Below are 16,812 nucleotides of genomic sequence, written 5' to 3'. Positions count from 1 at the left end.
AGTTGGAAAACAGATACAGACTACAGCTTGAAGTTGTATGCCAAGGCAAATTATATATCACAAAAGTACAACTGCAGCAAACGGGCAATAAAATTAGATTTTCATCATATGTAAGTGTACTGCTGGTTTTATTTTATGAACATAAAACAAGAAACAAGAAAAAATGTGTGGTATGTGTGCAGAGGTCTAACCACTCTACTATAGTAAGTCAATACTTTGTAATCCTCCTTTGGCAGATGTAACAGCTTGCAAATGCTTTTTGTAGTAGCAACAAGTCTTTCCATTCTTGATATAGGATTTTTCACCCACTCATCCTGCAGATAAGTTCAAGCCCTGCTATATTACGTTGAACAAACAACATGTTTAAGATCTACCCACAGATTTTCAAAATCCTCTGCTTACTTTCTTGAAGTGGCTCACGGTGAATTTTGAGGACTGTTTCAGATCACTGCACTGTTGCAGAAGCAAGCTTCTTTTCAGTTTCTGGACTGTTTGCAGGATATTTGCATCCATAATTTGCTACTGTTTATTGAAATCTATTTCTCCCTTTATCTGTGCTGTGTTTCCTGTGCCACTGACTGCCACCTGTTCCCAAAGCACAATTCTACTCCAGTGCTTAGTTGGCACATGGGTGTACTGAATAGGGTGGCCAAATATTTGTACATGACACTATTTTGTATCTATTCTTAATGAAATATAAACCAAGCATCACCATTTGAAAAAGGCCGTGCTTGCTGCTTATTTTCACTCCAAAAATCTATAGAAATATAATTAGTTAAAACTTTTTTGGGAATCCTGCATATACCGTAGATATCTTAGATGACATTCACACCTACCCATAGCCTATAATTGTAGGTTATGTAAGGTCTTGTGATACACTCGTGGTTTGTGCTTATCCATGACAGGTGTCAAAGTTTGTTCCACCTGATAACAGAGAGCGTTGCCAGGTGTCTACGGAAGCCGTGCTGGCCCACACGCTGCAGCGCGTCCGTCTCAAAACTAGCGCACGTCTGTTTACTTCATTTGTAATGATGATGTGAGACCGAAACCGCCAGCTAGCTGGCCTAGCTAAAGAACGGAAGCGCTGATAAGAGATGGGGATGAACACACACGCTGTTGGGAGACATAGTAATGTGTCTCCTTTTATGTTTCATCTCTGTTGTCACCCGTTTGCTCTGAAACAGCCGTTAAATTCTCACAACGGCGGTACCACGTTAGCATGCTAGGCTAGCGCGAGTGGGTTTGTGTTTCTGTGTGGCCAGATATGGCAGATTGGAAACTCCTCAGCTGTCGCCTCCGCTGGGCTAATTTTTCGTGTACCCCTTCTTAATAATAGTTAACTGCTGTAAAAGAAGAGCAGGCTTGTAGGTTAGTGAACTAGTCGTCACATTAGCTGCTTTAGCCTTAGCTAACACCGCTGCTAGCGAAACCGTCGGGCCTGGAATGGAGCCAGGCGACTTGCGAGAGAGTCCGGCCGGGTCCGGGGAGTCAGACACCGGGGACTGGAGGGAGGTTATTCCCGGTGGAGATGGAGAGGAGGAGGTCAAAGCTGCCGAAACCAATGGAACAACACTAGAGACGGGAAATCGGGACAGCAGCGGGGAAGGCGAAAATGAAAAGCAAAAAAACATGGGAGAGCAACTGCACAGTCCCTACGAGGAGGAGCTGGACCCCCGGATCCAGGTACGAGAACCAGCGGCTGATGCTCAGTTAACATCAATCAAACTAGGTGAACTAATTAATCAACCAGGTTTTAATGATCAACACTTGTTATAGAGTTTGCATGTAATGTTAATGTTAATATTACCATGACATTTTTATAACAGCAACAGGCCCACGAGTAACTGCAGGTGCTGAAAGCACTGGAGTATGTTTCCTCATAACTCATCTCGGTATGAAAAAAAAAAAGTCTTGGATTTCACTGACACAGGCTGGACATCAGCATTAGTCAGAATTTAAGGTTATCAGGAAACTGTAACCAAGATGCCCATGGGCTCGTAGCCATGAATGTTGGTACTGGCAACATCTTTGGTAAATCTTTTTAGTGGCTAGTTTGTTTAGTTTTTTTGTTTATCCAGCTCCTACATGAGTCCAGATGTGGATGTTCATAAAACATTGGACCCCTGATCATGTATAAGTGAAAGGCTCAGTCACTCCACAACCTAGGACACCTATTCTGAGTAAGGGCCATTTACACTGTGCTCCCTGGCCTGTTCAGTAACCTAGGCATGGCTCCAGGTCTTGTTTGACAATTAATTTAATTTTGCCTTTATTAGATATAATGCTTGTAGACTTTAATGTGTGTATGTAGATTATGAAAAGAGAGTTAAATTGCACTTTAAAAAGTCTCATTTGGTGATAACTGCAGAATTGCAAGTTACAGATTTAAAAACAAGATAGTTCATTACGTTTGATTTGAATAAAAGAACACATTGAGGTATAGGAGACTGAATTATTAAAACAGTGATGCATTGCTTGTTGGGTTAATTATTTAGCAGCAGACTATGTCTTAATGGTTCAGGCATCAGACTTAATACATGTGTTTGAGTGTACTGGAAACAGTAGGTAACGCTGTGTGTCTCATTCAAGGACCAGGGCCGGTCAAAACCTTTTTTTTTTTTACCCTGTCTGTTTCATACTTTAATTATATCCATGACATGAGTCACAATAACAGGAAGGTTTGTATTTCATTGTTGCTAGGACAATGATGTGACTTATGCTGGGATGATGGGATCTGTACCTATCCAGCATGTTCCCATCTCTTACAGAATATGATCTACAGGCTGGTGTATATCTGTAGCACCATCAAGCACCATTCATAATTTTACCATTATCAAGCAGTTGCAACCCCTGCCATTCGGTTATTGCATTTGGCCATGAAGCGATTTCAAGTAATAGCCCCACATTACACTGCCTGCTTTGTGTGCTGCTTGTGGTTTGTTTTGTATTGTCTGTATTGTATCTCTTCCATGTATGTTTCATGTTGTATTGAAGTCATGTTTTTTTCTGAAAATCTGGGCAAGTTTGTCGTGTGTAGGTTGTCTTAAAAACCGAATGAAACCAAACCAAACAGTACCAGTGTGGGTAGAGCTGGACTACTCCAGACAATCGAGGTTGCTGTGTGTCAGAACGAACACATCGTATTGATTCACTTTCCTGTATTTTATGAAAATTTTATGAAAAGTACTTAAATATGAGGAAATCTGGTTGTCAGAGCTAATTTTATTCAGGCTGCAATGCATTACTTACAGTAATATATGAGTGGCAATGTTACTTTAGATCCCTATTAGCAGCTTTGTCTATTTATTAATCTGTGCTCAATCTGTGTTTAATGACAATTCCTACTTCACCTGTTAACACTCATTTTCTATTGTTTCAACTGTCTTGTGTGCCCCTTTAATTATTTGTATCTCACAACTGCATTAAAATGTGTTAAAATGTAGTACTGCCAGTATACTTTTTATATTCACTAACAGGGGCAGGTACATGTTTTTTTCTTTTTCCCACAGGAAGAGTTGGAGCACCTCAACGAAGCCAGTGCAGAAATCAACAGACTGGAACTGCAGCTGGATGTAAGGACAAGTAGCACTAGTTTTGATAATCAGTTGTTCAGTTTTCAAGTAAAAATGCCAAATGTTCTCTCTCTCACCACCGAGGTTGAAGGATTGCTGCTTTGAATCATCATGTGACCTTGGGTGTGGGACACTGAAATGTGTCACTTTTTCTGACATTGTGCAAACTAAAAAAGGAGTGGTTATGAAAATAATTGTCAGCTTAATGCAATTCATTCTACCCACACATGGCTGATAAATATGGAGAACAGATTCAAAGAAACGTCCCTGAATAAGGAAAAGAAACACTGTTCCGTCTTGCCACCCTGGGGCCTGCTGCAGTCTATGTCTGTTGCTAAATATTTCATTATTCCAGCCGGAGGACGCTAATCAATATGATAATTTTGTTCTCAATATCTTTAAGGCATAACATTTGGAAAAGTGAGAACTGTTAGAATGCAAAATATATTTGTGCTGATACTTTGATAGTCAGTAAATTGATTTCTCACATCCAGCCATCGTTCTGCGTAAAATCGAATCAGTCATTCCATTACAGGTAAATCTAATCTTGTCATTTTCATGCATTAACCATCCAGGATGCCAGATCAGGATACCGGAAGATCTTAACAGAGTCTGCCAGGAAGCTGAATGCTCAGAGCTCTCAGCTTGGCAGCTGCATAGAGAAAGCAAGACCGTACTATGAGGCTCGTCGCCTTGCAAAAGAGGTAAACACAAACAACATGAGTGTCTATAAATGTCCCAGATGTCAAAAATACTGACAAACACCTTACATAAATAATATGTGCCAGAAATGCTGTTTACCATATATTTATTTAGTTTAGCCTACATACTGTAGTGCAGAGGCACATAGTTACCATGACACCTAAATTCTCACCTCAGTGTAAACGAAGTTGTCTGAAGCATTCACACTTAATCCCCACCAGATCAAGGAGCTCTACTCGGTGTGAGAGGAAACTATTTTACCTGTTTTGTTTTTAATTAGCCACTATTGAATCAGCATGAACCAAATACAAACATACACCAAAGTTGGTTTGATTTCATTGCTTTGATTTGGACCTGCAAATGAGACCTCACTCTTTTGGACCTATTCCTGCAGTGAACTGAAATGCATCTCTGGAGTTGAGATGATCAGCAGCAGAAAGCTGTCAAATACACAAGTAGCTCCCAAAATACACTGTAGAAAAGCTACAATCCAGTTGTCCAGACAGCATTTGGAGGAGGTTAGGGATGCATTCATCCACATATGTAGTATAGTGTTACTGTGATGCATTCTTGGCTGCACTGAAGGTTTTGTTTTCATATAGCATCATATATTTCCTATACTGTTCTTCACTCACGGAAAACAACATAACGTAATGATTCAGATGGCAACAACCTTTCTGTATTGCAGCGATTGTCATTTTCAGGCAGAGGAAAAAGTGTGTTATCCTTCTCGTATGGATAAATGACGACAGTGGAGGGCTGCACTCGGTGACAGGAAGGCACTTTATTTACAGAAAACAAAACGCTCTCAGCCGTCTGTTCTTCATCTGTGTCTCAGTAAACATTATCTACCCATATGTAAGAGTAAATCTGAGCAGGAGAGAGAAATACCATCACAGCATTCAGTGTGTATGTGAGATTCATTCGAATGCTAGGTGTGAGCTGCAGTCCATCCCAACTAAGTATATTCCTCTGTATAATCTGAATAGTTGATACTTGTTGTGTATCTATAGGACCACTACCTGTACATTTACATAAAAGCATTTTAAAATCACTGTAAAAATTAAAAAACCGCACACTAGAGCATAGGGTAGGTAAAATTTATTACCACAAGTAAAAACAGAAGGGACGAACAACGCGTTTCACATGTTGCTTCATCAGATTCACTCTTAATTGTCAAGGTGAGTGACATCGTGAGGAAGATATAAAGAGTAATACAAATATCTGACAAGTGTCAACTCTCACAATAGGAGACAATATAGATTAAAAAATAATGTAGATAATAAAAAAGTATAAGTAGGACCCATTACAATAATACGATACAGATGCATAATCTAAATGTACTGTACCAACTCATTAGTGTATCAAAAAGGAGTGTACACAGTATGAATAATCACAAAGTATAGGAAGTAGGAATACACATCAAAAATGATAATGGATTGCATATCAAATACATATAAAAAAAAACCAAGTACAAACAGATTAGTATACTATTTTTAAAATCAATTTGTTTGCTTATCTGCTATCGGCCTGCCGGCTTTACTTGAATCATACTTGGAGTGTTTAAGAAAAAACAAAAAACTATGGGATACCAGAACAGTTTGACTGGGATGTGATTTGTAATTAGATTTAACAGAGTGAGGGGTCATGGTCTCATCATATTGCACCTCTGCAGAATGTAAAAGCCTGGTCTGCTCTCCGTAGGCGCAGCAGGAGACCCAGAAGGCCGCTCTGAGCTACGAGAGAGCCGTCTCCATGCACACAGCTGCCAGGGAGATGGTCTACGTGGCGGAGCAGGGCCTGATGGCTGATGGCAAGAACACCCTGGACCCCACCTGGCAGGAGATGCTCAACCATGCAACCTCTAAGGTAACGAAGCAGAGGAGGGAGACGTATTATAAGACTGGAGGACTGGGTATAAATAGGATTTTACTACTACTTCTCTCACCTTTAATTAATATGCTAATACGTTCCTTTTTAATCACAGAAGCTCTGTTGTCATAGATTTTTTTTTTTCATGTATTTTTAATTTATTATGATCCTCCTTCTTTCTATTGATATAAACTGACTGTGCAGGTGATGAAGGAGGGGGGATAGGGTCTGAAACTCCGACCTCCTCCACAGTCTCTCTGCTGTGCTGTCTGCTGTGTGTGTGTGCAGAATATATGAATGTGAATCAGTGATACTGATATTTGGCAGCCACAGACACATCCACAAACTGACTGTTAATGAGTTACACTTAGACAGAGTAGACGGACAGGGTGTGAAATTTTGTCCAGTTTCGCTGCGTCCGGCCTGGAGTGTTGTAGAATGAAATGAACCCTGTAAATACTCGGATCCAGCTGTAATGTAAGTGTTAGAGTCAAATAAAAGCCAAAGCTCCTCACTCAACCAGCAACACAGACAGCAGAGGAGAGGCCAGTTACAAGATAATTACACCAACACTGTTTTCCACTCCGCTAATGACGCTGTTAATCACCAGTACAAGAGTTAGAGAGCTGACATTAAAAAACAGATTCCACCGAACCATGTGCTGTAAATGCAGGATGGCTGTGGTGTCTCACATGGGACTCTGCATGACTTTAGAGGAAACACTCACAGGACAAAAAAACAGTTTGTCCTCCTAGCCTGGTCAGATATTATTGACTGGAATAAAACAACAAACTCATTCAGTGTAAGTCATCCCCTTGTGGTTTGTTTTAGCGTATTTACAAGAACTAGATGAATGTGCAACATTGTTGTTAACTATTTGGTGGAGAAGTGATGTGGACATTCAGGGCCTGACTCACTGAGGCTTGGTTTTTGTTACAAACAATAGCGGAGAGGATGTTTGAGCGATGAGAAAGGTCGATGTCCTCTGTGTCTGTGTGTCATTAATGTGATCAACACCCTTGCTCCTGTGTCCCGTACAGGTGAATGAAGCGGAGGAGGAGCGACTCCGCAGCGAGAGGGAGCACATGCGCGTCACTCACGCCTGTCAGGAAGCGGAGGCTCGTGTCCAGATGCTGCAGAAGTCCCTGAAAAGAGTCATCCTCAAGTCCAAGCCTTACTTCGAGCTGAAGGCCCAGTTCAACCACATCCTGGAGGTAAAGCAGACGTTAACACAACCTCATCGTCTTCTCTGTGTCTCCCGGTCTCCTGCATTAAACAATAGTTTTGTTCCATTTATGTGGTCAGGTTGTAAAAAGGAGTATGCAACTGCTAATTTCCACATTCTCCAGATTTAATTACAGTTTACAAAACTGTGGATTGATTAGTTTTGATTTGGTTGTTACTTGAGATAAAAACCACAGCGTGTGAAGTGCTGCTCAGAATTTCCAAAGGCGTGTCACTAGTGAGCCACACTCTTGTTTCGCTGCAATGAAATGATGCAGCGTGAACATAATCATCTTAAATGTAAACACATTTTGTGGTTGTTAATATTTCTTTTATTGGAAATTTCAGAGCTAACTGAATAAGAGAATAAAAAAAACTTGCGCCGTATACAAATTTATCATTTTGCATATTAAAAAACCATCCCCTGCACTGTCGGCAGCAGATGCATCAGCTCAACACAAACATCCACTTTAATGATCATTTGAGCAGAGACGGAGCAGGAAGTGAAAGTCTGCTCACTAATTCATCTGCACTGTTTGTGCTGATAAGACATCAGCCTGATATCTGCAGACAGCTGCTAGTTAGTATTAGTTACCCTGCAGGGACGGGCCGGATAAAGTAGAATCCACACACACTGTTCCGCAGCCTTCGTCTCCGAGCCAGAGATAATAAGTCTTACGCAAACACAAACACGGCTCAGATCCGTGTGAAGTCCTTTTTCTCTGTCTATCCCTCATATAGATGTGAGTCACGACAGTCTTGTAAACCATGGTGGCTCTGTGAGTATAGTACAGTCGTGACTCGAGGTGCCTCATACAGACAGCTAGTATCTATGGTTCTTTGTCATTTCTTTTGTGCAGGTCGTACTAACTCACTTTCCACAAACATGACTGAGCGTTAAAGCAGACTTTTTATGCTTTTCAAGTTTTTCAGACTCATAAATATGTTTTAAATGTTGGATACTTGCTTTAAAAGGATGTAGAAGTGCCATATCATGAAGTAGGCGCATGTTGAATTAATCCCTGGGGGCAGTTTTAGGAGCTCAGGGGGGGGTTATTGATCAGAGTTTACAGTACTGCTCTACTGGGGTCCAATATCACATTAAAAGCCCCTGAAATGAGCATAACAGCTCCCCTTTAAGTACATGTTGCAAAAACCAAGCTCTCAGGATTTCAAGTCAGTGAGATTTTCGATAAAAAGTCATAGTTTTACATGTAGCTGAGTTTACAAAGTTGCTATATGGATTTACTAGAGGTCACTTGTTTTTTTTTATTTTTATAATTGACGTTTCTTTTCCAAACAAATATATCAAACAAATTTGACACTTACATAATTATTACAGAAATAAAACCACATAATGTGCAGCACACAAGCAGAACAAATAAATAAAAAGGAATACATTTTATTTACTTTTATATTTTTATTTGCTTGTTTTTGTTTGTTGAAATTGTTGACGACCGTTGCTGTGCCCTCTGTGTGGCTCCAGGAGAGCAAGATCAAAGTGCTGCAGCTGGAGCAGCACGTCGCCAAAGTCAAGACCCGCTACTCCATCGCCCTGCGCAACCTGGAGCAAATCAGCGAGCAGATCCACGCTCAGAGGGGGAGGGACCAGGCGGAGGGAGGGCGCCCCACCACGTGCGCCGGGCGGAGCCCCCCGGTCGGAGCCGAGTCGGACGTCAGCGTCCAGGAAGAGGGCGGAGCCTGCGGCGGCGGAGGCAGCAGCGCGACCGCGAAAGATCAGGTGGACGCGGCCATCGACCTGGTGGAGAAATACAAGGAGAAGGAGAGCGAGAAGGAGAGGGAGCGAGCCGGGTCGGATTCCCTCTCGGTGTTCAGCCTGCAGACCATCGCTTCCGACCTGGAGAAATACGACTCCATCGAGCACCTCGGGAACCTCAGCGACGTGGGGAGCGTAACTGGGGATGAGGTGGAGAAAGAGAGAGGCGGAGTGATGGACAGAAGAGACAAGCTGTCAGAAACCAGCGCCAAAGAGCGCCAGCAGCTGTTCCACAAGCAGCACCACCGGAGCTTCAGCTTGTGAGGGCGCCGCGCGGAGAACTGCTCCAGACACTGCAGGTGTACGACGTGAACTATCAGGAAAAAGAAAAAACAAAAGAAAATACAAATGAGGGTAAACAGCCCTAACACATAGTTACCCACCAAAGTATAAGACGGTGAATTAGCTGCAAATGTAAACCTGGAGTGATGCGGTTGTAGGTGTATGATACGTGGTGTAAATAAGCACACTTATGTTGACTGACGACACATTATTCTAAAGCTGACACTGATCACAGTTAGCATCGCAGCCTAGTTAGAAGAACACTACAGGACTCTACAGAGCTTACATCCCTCCAGGATATGTATACTGTATATTCACTCCCTCTGAGGGATTCTGGGTAGAAATTGTTCCTTGAGCATGAAGGAACGGTGAAGAGCGATCGAAAGTCCCGTTTGAACAGCGAAGGACGGGAATCGCAGTCGCGTCGAATCTTATCAGCGACCGCTCCAAGGTAGAGACGGTCACCGGGGTCTCTCTCTGTGTGCACACCGAGATCCTCCACTGTTCTCCACCCTCTGCCACTTAGTTTGCAGGGAAAGATGACAAAAAGCGTTATGTCAGCGCAGAGTGAAAAGCATGTTTGAATTCACGTTTCATGTATTTATTTACGCCAACATGCTGCAAGTAGCGCTCGTCTTCGATTGTTTTGGCACGAGAGAATGCGTTTTTTTGAAAATTCCTGAAATGATGAGCAGAGCGAACGGAGGAGAGTGTGAAGGTGACCGACACTCCGTTTGACTGTTTCCACTCCGACAGCATGCACTCCTACTTAGCTATTTAAGCAGGCAATTGCGACATGTATTCAGGGCTATGTGCTTAAAGAAAAACTGACACAGTTAAAGCTAAGATGATGAAGCTCCACCATGTTTTCTCTCTCTCTCTCTTTTTTTTTTAATGTCATTATGTTGTTGTATTCTGCTGCAAAAAGCCTTTTCCCAAATTTGTATTATTTGGATATTGTTTACATTTGAAGATGTATATTTCTTTGGGAGAAAATTCATTTCCTCTTGTGTTTGCCTTCTTTTTTTTTTTTTTTTAACGTGCCCTTGTTGTAATTTGAAGTGTGCCTTGACACAGAACAAGTATCCAATTTAGCATGAGCAGTACTTTGTTGTAAACTCATCTGTCGTTCGAAAGACCAAGTGTGTGCCCTGTAATGCCTAAAAAAAAAAGGTTTTAATAATCTGACTCACCTGAGCACTGTCAAGACTTGAAAAACTATTAATATTTTTTTTTTTGCTCATTCATTTCTGTATTTTCTTCTCTTATGATATTGTACTTTGATTGTCAAAGGGTTACGATGCAGAACAAAGAAAGTCAAGAAATGACTTGTAAATGTATGTAATTATTACAAAGCTGGAAGATATTGACATGTACAGTTACAGTTTTCTTGCTGATTTTGAATATTTTACAGTTTTTGTTGTACAGATGTTCTGGATGCCCACATGTGAAGAGTGTGTGTTGAAGTCATTATTGCTGCAGTCTTTCTCAAACACCTCTCACCCTCACCTCTGTCTTAACAACGGGTCTTAGTCCTTTTTAATGGCATTTGTGAATTAGTCAGAATGTCCCTCACTGTTTCCAATTTATGCATTGTCATACCTATAATCAATAAAACAGATGATACTTCCCTGGCTCCTGTCATTGCTATTTTCTTGATATGATGTAGTGTTTCCTGAGCTGTGAGTCCCTGGTGCAGCAAGACAGTGAGAGACAGTGCGGGGTTACATCTTCCCCAGCCTTCGCTCAATTATTCAGCAGATGTATAAATATGAAGCAGGATGCTGATCTGAGAGGAGATGACAGAGGAAGAGCAGAGAGGCCAATGATGGAAAAGGGAGATCAAATAAGTCGATGGGCTTTGATTTAATAGATGACCAGTGTTGCAGAAATGACTGATTGCTGCTCCGTTGACTTTAAGCTGCGAGGGGCTTTAGAAAGGGGCTTAACAATGTAGTCACTGTTAATACCACAGCGCCATATCTGCACCTCCACCCGTGTCTGGTCCTTCTGCCGTGATATAATTATTCACGGTGAGATAAATCCGCGAGCTTATCATCAATCCAAAGCCTCCTCTTAAGATTCATTATGATATTTTGCAGTTGCGTTTCATCTGCCAAAGGAGGAGGAGGAGGAGGAGGAGGAGGTGGAGGAAGGAGGAGGGGAGGAGGGAAAAAAAAAATCAGATGGATGCGTGAGAGAGGGACTGTTACGCACGGTGCGTCTCCATCATGACGTCGTGAATTAGCTCAAGATTGTAGAGGAGGGAGGGGGGGTGGAGAGAGGGAAAAAAAGGAGGGGAGTGTGGTGAATCGGTGTTTCGTCGTTTATGGGGATGCGTTTGTATATAGTGCATGTATATTTTTCTTTTTGTATGGATTTGTGTCATTTCTTACCTTTGCCATGCGTAACTGCAATACGCGGAAACAGCCCGGAGTGAGATGCGTTTTGTTTTTGTAACAATCTGTTTACGCACGGAGCAGCTTGCACATTTATAGCCATATTATACACAGCCATAAGAAGAAGACAAACATCGTTGCAAAGATGCACATTTCTACCAAATAATCCGACACTGGGCTTTTCCCCAATCCCTCCCTCCCTCCCTCCCGGCGGGTCCAACCCGGAGGACGAACTGTTATCTTGACAGAGCGCATCGAAACTAATAGTAAGTACACATGCTACAGCTTTGCTTCAGGCGGCTAGATGCTACTGTTACTGTAGGTTAGCAATATTCAACTATGTTTAATCCGTTTAAAAAAAAGACACACACAGAGAGACACACAATTTCCCGTATGGATCATTTAGACGTGGTGCCAAATTCGCTCTTCATTCTGTATGCAAAGGCCATACATTTTCGATGGGCACAGGCCAGATTTGTTTTGAGTTCCCTTCCCGCAGGAAACCATCACCATCCGGGGCTGCATCTGCCTCCTTCTGCTTCGGAAAGAGAGGATCAGAGCGCGGTGGTGGTGGTGGTGCTGCTGCTGATGCGGGCTCAGGCTTGATAAACAACACGAAGGGAGGAAGAAGAAGAAAAAAAAAAAAAGGTTTGAGCAGATGTCACGTTATTCTGGACGCTATATGGAGATGTGTTCATACGGGGGCTGCCGCTGTCCGGGCTCGGTGCTGTGTGCGCTCGGCCTTCCTTCTCCAGGCCGTCACGGATTCCCTTGTCAACAGCCGACAAGTAACTACCGACAGCATACGGTTGGTGGCACCCTCACTGTGACCCTCACGTCTCAGTGGTTCATGCTCAGCCGTGCACAAAATGCAGCATCTGAGTCTGTGTGTGTGTGTGGACGGAATGGCCACTACGTGCTTGTAGTCGACATGAGGTGTGAGCTGTCTGTGGTGCTGAAATGGACCGGATCAGCTCTTTCCCAATGCAGCTTCCGGCATTATACACACACACACACACACACACACAAGGAAGTAGGCTGTGTGTGAGTGTGTGTAGCTTGTGTGGGAGTGAGTGTGGATGGACCTGGAGCGTGGTAGTGTTTCTCAGAGCTGCAGTGTTTTGGAGCTGAAGCCTTGATTGCATGAAGAGCCTGAGGCCCGTGGGGGGGGGGGGGGGGGGGGGTACGGGGGGGCCGCGGCCCTCTCCTCTCTGTCTGCTTGGTGCCACCACTGCAGCCTCAGCGCCCGTGCAGACAGTCAACTGGCTTTTTGTGCTGGTTCAGGCTGCCTCATACGTGCTATATACTCTCACTCACATAGTTTGCTTTTATCCGGCTCAGTGTGTGATGGCTGATATTAATGACTCCTGCTGGGCTGTCCTTCTTTCTCCCCCTCTTCTATCTCTCTCTCTCTCTCTCTCTCTCTACTGCCTCCCCTCCCTCCTTCCCACACAGGACAAAAGCACACACTGTACACGGCCAACACACACACACACTCTCTCACACACACACATCACCACCACCAGCATCACACACCTAATACTCTCTCTGGTGGTGTCTACCTCCTGCATGCATCTTGTCAGTGAACTCTAAAAATACACTGGATAATGCTAATGAAGTATCCAGCAGAGTTTGTCTGTCTTCCACAAGCAAGCCTTGCTGCCATCTGTCTCCCTCACTGTGGCGCTTTGCTTTGTTATCCCCCCCCCCCCCCTTTTCCCCTCCTCTCCCCCTTCCCCTTCCACCCACCCTACTAGACATACACACACTCAAACCACAACCCCTTTTATTGCTTCCCCTTGTTTATGTTTATGCATGTGTGACAACATCATAAAGCAACATTTATTATTCAAAACTGCAAATGAGCAGCTATATATACTGTGTTTATCACTGATAAGTCAGTTGTGCATGTATGTCTATGTGTGTGTGTGTGTGTGTGTATGTGTGTGTTTCCCCGCCTGCCAGCACTCGAGGCACTGTGGCTCACGGGACTCTAGGGTCTTTTGACTTTTTGCTGTTTAGCATAACACACTCATTCTGTACTCGTTGAAATCGGCACACTCTGGCACAGTCTTTGTGCACAAACAGTCAGGTTGAGCTGATGTGATAGTTCACCCCCTGCTATTTGTTGACACGGCAGATATATTTATTGATGCAAATGTTAATTCACTGCTTATTTAAAGAGGGACTCCTGCTATTTGACACATCAAAGTCTGTTTACAGCTGGAGGACAGGTGCACATGTGGATAAAAAAAAAAAAAAACTCATATAAAGCCTTTTGTGGCTCCAGAGGGAGCTGTGTGAAGTCTAGGGGCAGTGGAGTTAGCAGACCTTTGTAGCCCGCTCCGCATCTCTGTTTGAAGCAAATGACTCAAGGCTAAACCAGATGTTACAAGTACAACACGCTCAAAGCTCTGCACTGTCTGCAGTCAATTTGTAATAATGTTTATACATCGCTCACAAATATGTTGTGTTAGAAAATCAAATCTTCATTGTCTTATTTTGTCCAACTGATCTTCAGCTTATTGTTGAGAAGCATCACATTTTTACATTTGTGAAGTTCCTACCTGATAAAGTTTGCCAGGTGTCAACAAGGAGGAAAAGGACTTACTTGTAATTCATACATTTGATCTTTTTTGTTGTTTGTTTGTGTCCATTGTGAGTCTGCCAAGTTTACAATGCCTTTAATGTAACCCATAGCTTTGCCAGTATAGGGTGGGATGAGTCATTGTGTCTCAAAAAGCTGTCAACACACCTAAAGCACATTTCTGCCTCCCAATCGAGCGTTTTCGTGTCGATGGTCTACAAGCTGTTTTCTACCCCGACATGAAGAAAAACTCTAAAGTCTATTGACTCTGTGTGAATTTTCTTTTTTTTTTCTATTGGCAGCTAGTCGCCACTTTTCAACAGCATCACCATCAGGCCTCAGAACCTGAGCTGAAACCCTGTACAGCCTTTGAAATGAAGCGAATCTGGCGATCAAGTGAACCTGAGCTGTCCAAGCTGTAAATACAAACAGGAGCTCATCCTCTCTGTGCGCAGGCAGGCGGGATGAAAACAGAGCTCATTTTGCCAAAAAAAAAGTTGCTGCAGTCCTTTTTAGAAGGACAGCAGTGAACTGAAAAAAGACTGTATCTGAGGATGGGGGTGTAGCCTTAACAGTGTAGGAATTTTCTCAGTAACGCTTTTCTCTTTGCCTTGTTTCTGCTTCTGTTTTTTCTCCCAAACCCCAATTTCCCTGTCACACTTTCCTACTTTCTGTTAAAACCTCTCTCCCTCTCTTCCTTCTCTTCCAGATCCAGAGATGGCACGGCTATTGTTTCTGATTATTCTCTATTCTCTTCCGTCTCTTGTTGTGCCCATACATAATTCATCATCTGGAGGTAATTTGTGTGTGCTTGTGACTGGGTATATGTGCGATTCAGTCTGTGTGTTTGCTGCGTGTGTCTGTTTACAGTATGCATTAATGGGCAGGAATAAACCCGTAGAGACTGCTAAGTGGCCTGAATAAAGCACTGTAATTTGTGCAGTGAAGAAAGTGTCAGTTAAATTGATAATATATCATGTTGCTGTAATATAGATACATTATCTGGACACAGAGCTTTCCATCTGTGCTCTCGCCATCCATGTGCCTTCATTCTTCTTGCTTTTTTTTTTCTTTCATCTTTTTGCAGGCTGTGCCATCATCCGGCCTCCCAGGGATGGAGGGATCCGCTACAGAGGCCTGACCCAAGAACAGGTACAGAGAACACTGTTAGTGCAAATTACAAAGATGTTAAACTACAGTTGGCTTGAATTTTCAAAAATGAATAACATAATTGGAATTATTAGGTGTTAGTTAGTTTAGGTGGCTAACCCTGTACCAGTTAATGTAGCAACTGTCATGTATTTCCCCCTAATTGAGTGTAAAAAGCCTATAGGTTTAACATTACTTCAGTCAGAGAGAAAAGAGTGGTGAGTGACATTACATTAATAAAAGATAGCTGGTAATGATGACTGCATATGATGAGGGATATGATTATAATATTGACTTTATGTCATGATGTCAGAGAGGAGCAGCAGCAGTGAACATTAAACTTAGAAATAATGAGGGAAGCCACTGGGCTGACTTCAGGCACAGAATATCCATCTTTCCATATACACCCTGAAGAAGACCTTGTGAGCTAGGGACTAAACTGGTTGGTGTACTTGATATTTTTATATATTTTACCTTGACATGTTCCAATGAATTATACTTTGTCCTTAAGTCTGTGCAAGAGTGCCTGAAGTTAGCCCAGTGGATTCCCCTTGACTTCAGGAGCACCTTGTATTAACCTAGAGTTGAATAATTCACTGGTGCAAGTGCTTGGTTTGTTCCTAGCTACCTCAGTGAAAACTTAGAAATTGTTTGACTTTTCAATAAGAAGACTGATTCTCACATCTGTATAGTAAATATAAGGCTACAGCCAGGAGCCAGTAGGCTCAGCTTGGCTTGTTCAGGCTAGCTTAGTTTATCTTATCTTAGCTCAATTTATTTTTAGCTTAGCTTAGTGTAAAGGCAGGAACAGGTGGCCTTGTCTTTCCCTGTCCAAAGTGAAATAAATCTGCGTACCATATCCAGATGGCTGTTGTTTATCTTGTAAGGAAAGAAACATGGTCGACCTTTGTTTACTGCGGGCCAAAGGTTGTATTGCATTATGTTCTGGGATGTTGGTATTTCCCCGTTCTGGTTTAATAAATTTGGTTTGTGAGAAACTGACCTATATTGTGGAAGAGCAAGGTAATGGAAAAACATTTAATTCAATGTATCCTATGCTGTTTTTTTTTTACTATAATTATTTGTTATTATTTAATGTACTTAATTTATTGACTAACTAGTGGGGTTTATTATATATATATATTTTTAAATATTATTTTATTTATTGTATTTTTTTTCGTCCTTTTAAATATTATTAATATCAATCATTATTATTTCCATTACTGCCATATGTTTAAAGTGTTGGAT

The 16,812-nt window shown here is 42.3% G+C and overlaps 2 protein-coding genes across 2 annotated transcripts in view; both read left to right on the top strand.

The window, feature by feature from the left end:
• Window positions 1-849: 849 nt before the first annotated feature.
• On the top strand, window positions 850-11,065 carry sh3bp5la (SH3-binding domain protein 5-like, a). The gene is made up of 6 exons (XM_083990485.1): window positions 850-1,683; window positions 3,510-3,572; window positions 4,148-4,276; window positions 5,979-6,143; window positions 7,187-7,360; window positions 8,857-11,065. The coding sequence occupies exons 1-6, from the start codon at window positions 1,444-1,446 to the stop codon at window positions 9,409-9,411; spliced, it is 1,326 nt and encodes a 441-aa protein (XP_083846611.1). The 5' UTR covers window positions 850-1,443; the 3' UTR covers window positions 9,412-11,065.
• Window positions 11,066-15,132: 4,067 nt separating this feature from the next.
• The window catches only part of gabbr1a (gamma-aminobutyric acid (GABA) B receptor, 1a), a gene marked incomplete at both ends in the record, with an annotated part of 72,466 nt that continues 70,786 nt past the window's right edge, over window positions 15,133-16,812 (top strand). The window contains 2 exons of the mRNA XM_083990484.1: window positions 15,133-15,211; window positions 15,503-15,567. Coding sequence (XP_083846610.1) covers window positions 15,133-15,211; window positions 15,503-15,567 — 144 coding nt within the window. The remainder of the gene's footprint in view (window positions 15,212-15,502; window positions 15,568-16,812) is intronic.

This window comes from Trachurus trachurus, assembly GCF_905171665.1.
Source record: "Trachurus trachurus genome assembly, chromosome: 16".
Taxonomy (NCBI): domain Eukaryota; kingdom Metazoa; phylum Chordata; class Actinopteri; order Carangiformes; family Carangidae; genus Trachurus; species Trachurus trachurus.
This window is presented reverse-complemented; position numbering and strand designations above follow the sequence as displayed.

Coding starts and splice junctions, on each gene's coding strand:
- sh3bp5la (XM_083990485.1), top strand. CDS start 1,444: ATGGAGCCAGGCGACTTGCGAGAGAGTCCGGCCGGGTCCGGGGAGTCA. Junction 4,277..5,978: donor CTCGTCGCCTTGCAAAAGAG/GTAAACACAAAC, acceptor TGCTCTCCGTAG/GCGCAGCAGGAGACCCAGAA. Junction 7,361..8,856: donor AGTTCAACCACATCCTGGAG/GTAAAGCAGACG, acceptor GTGTGGCTCCAG/GAGAGCAAGATCAAAGTGCT.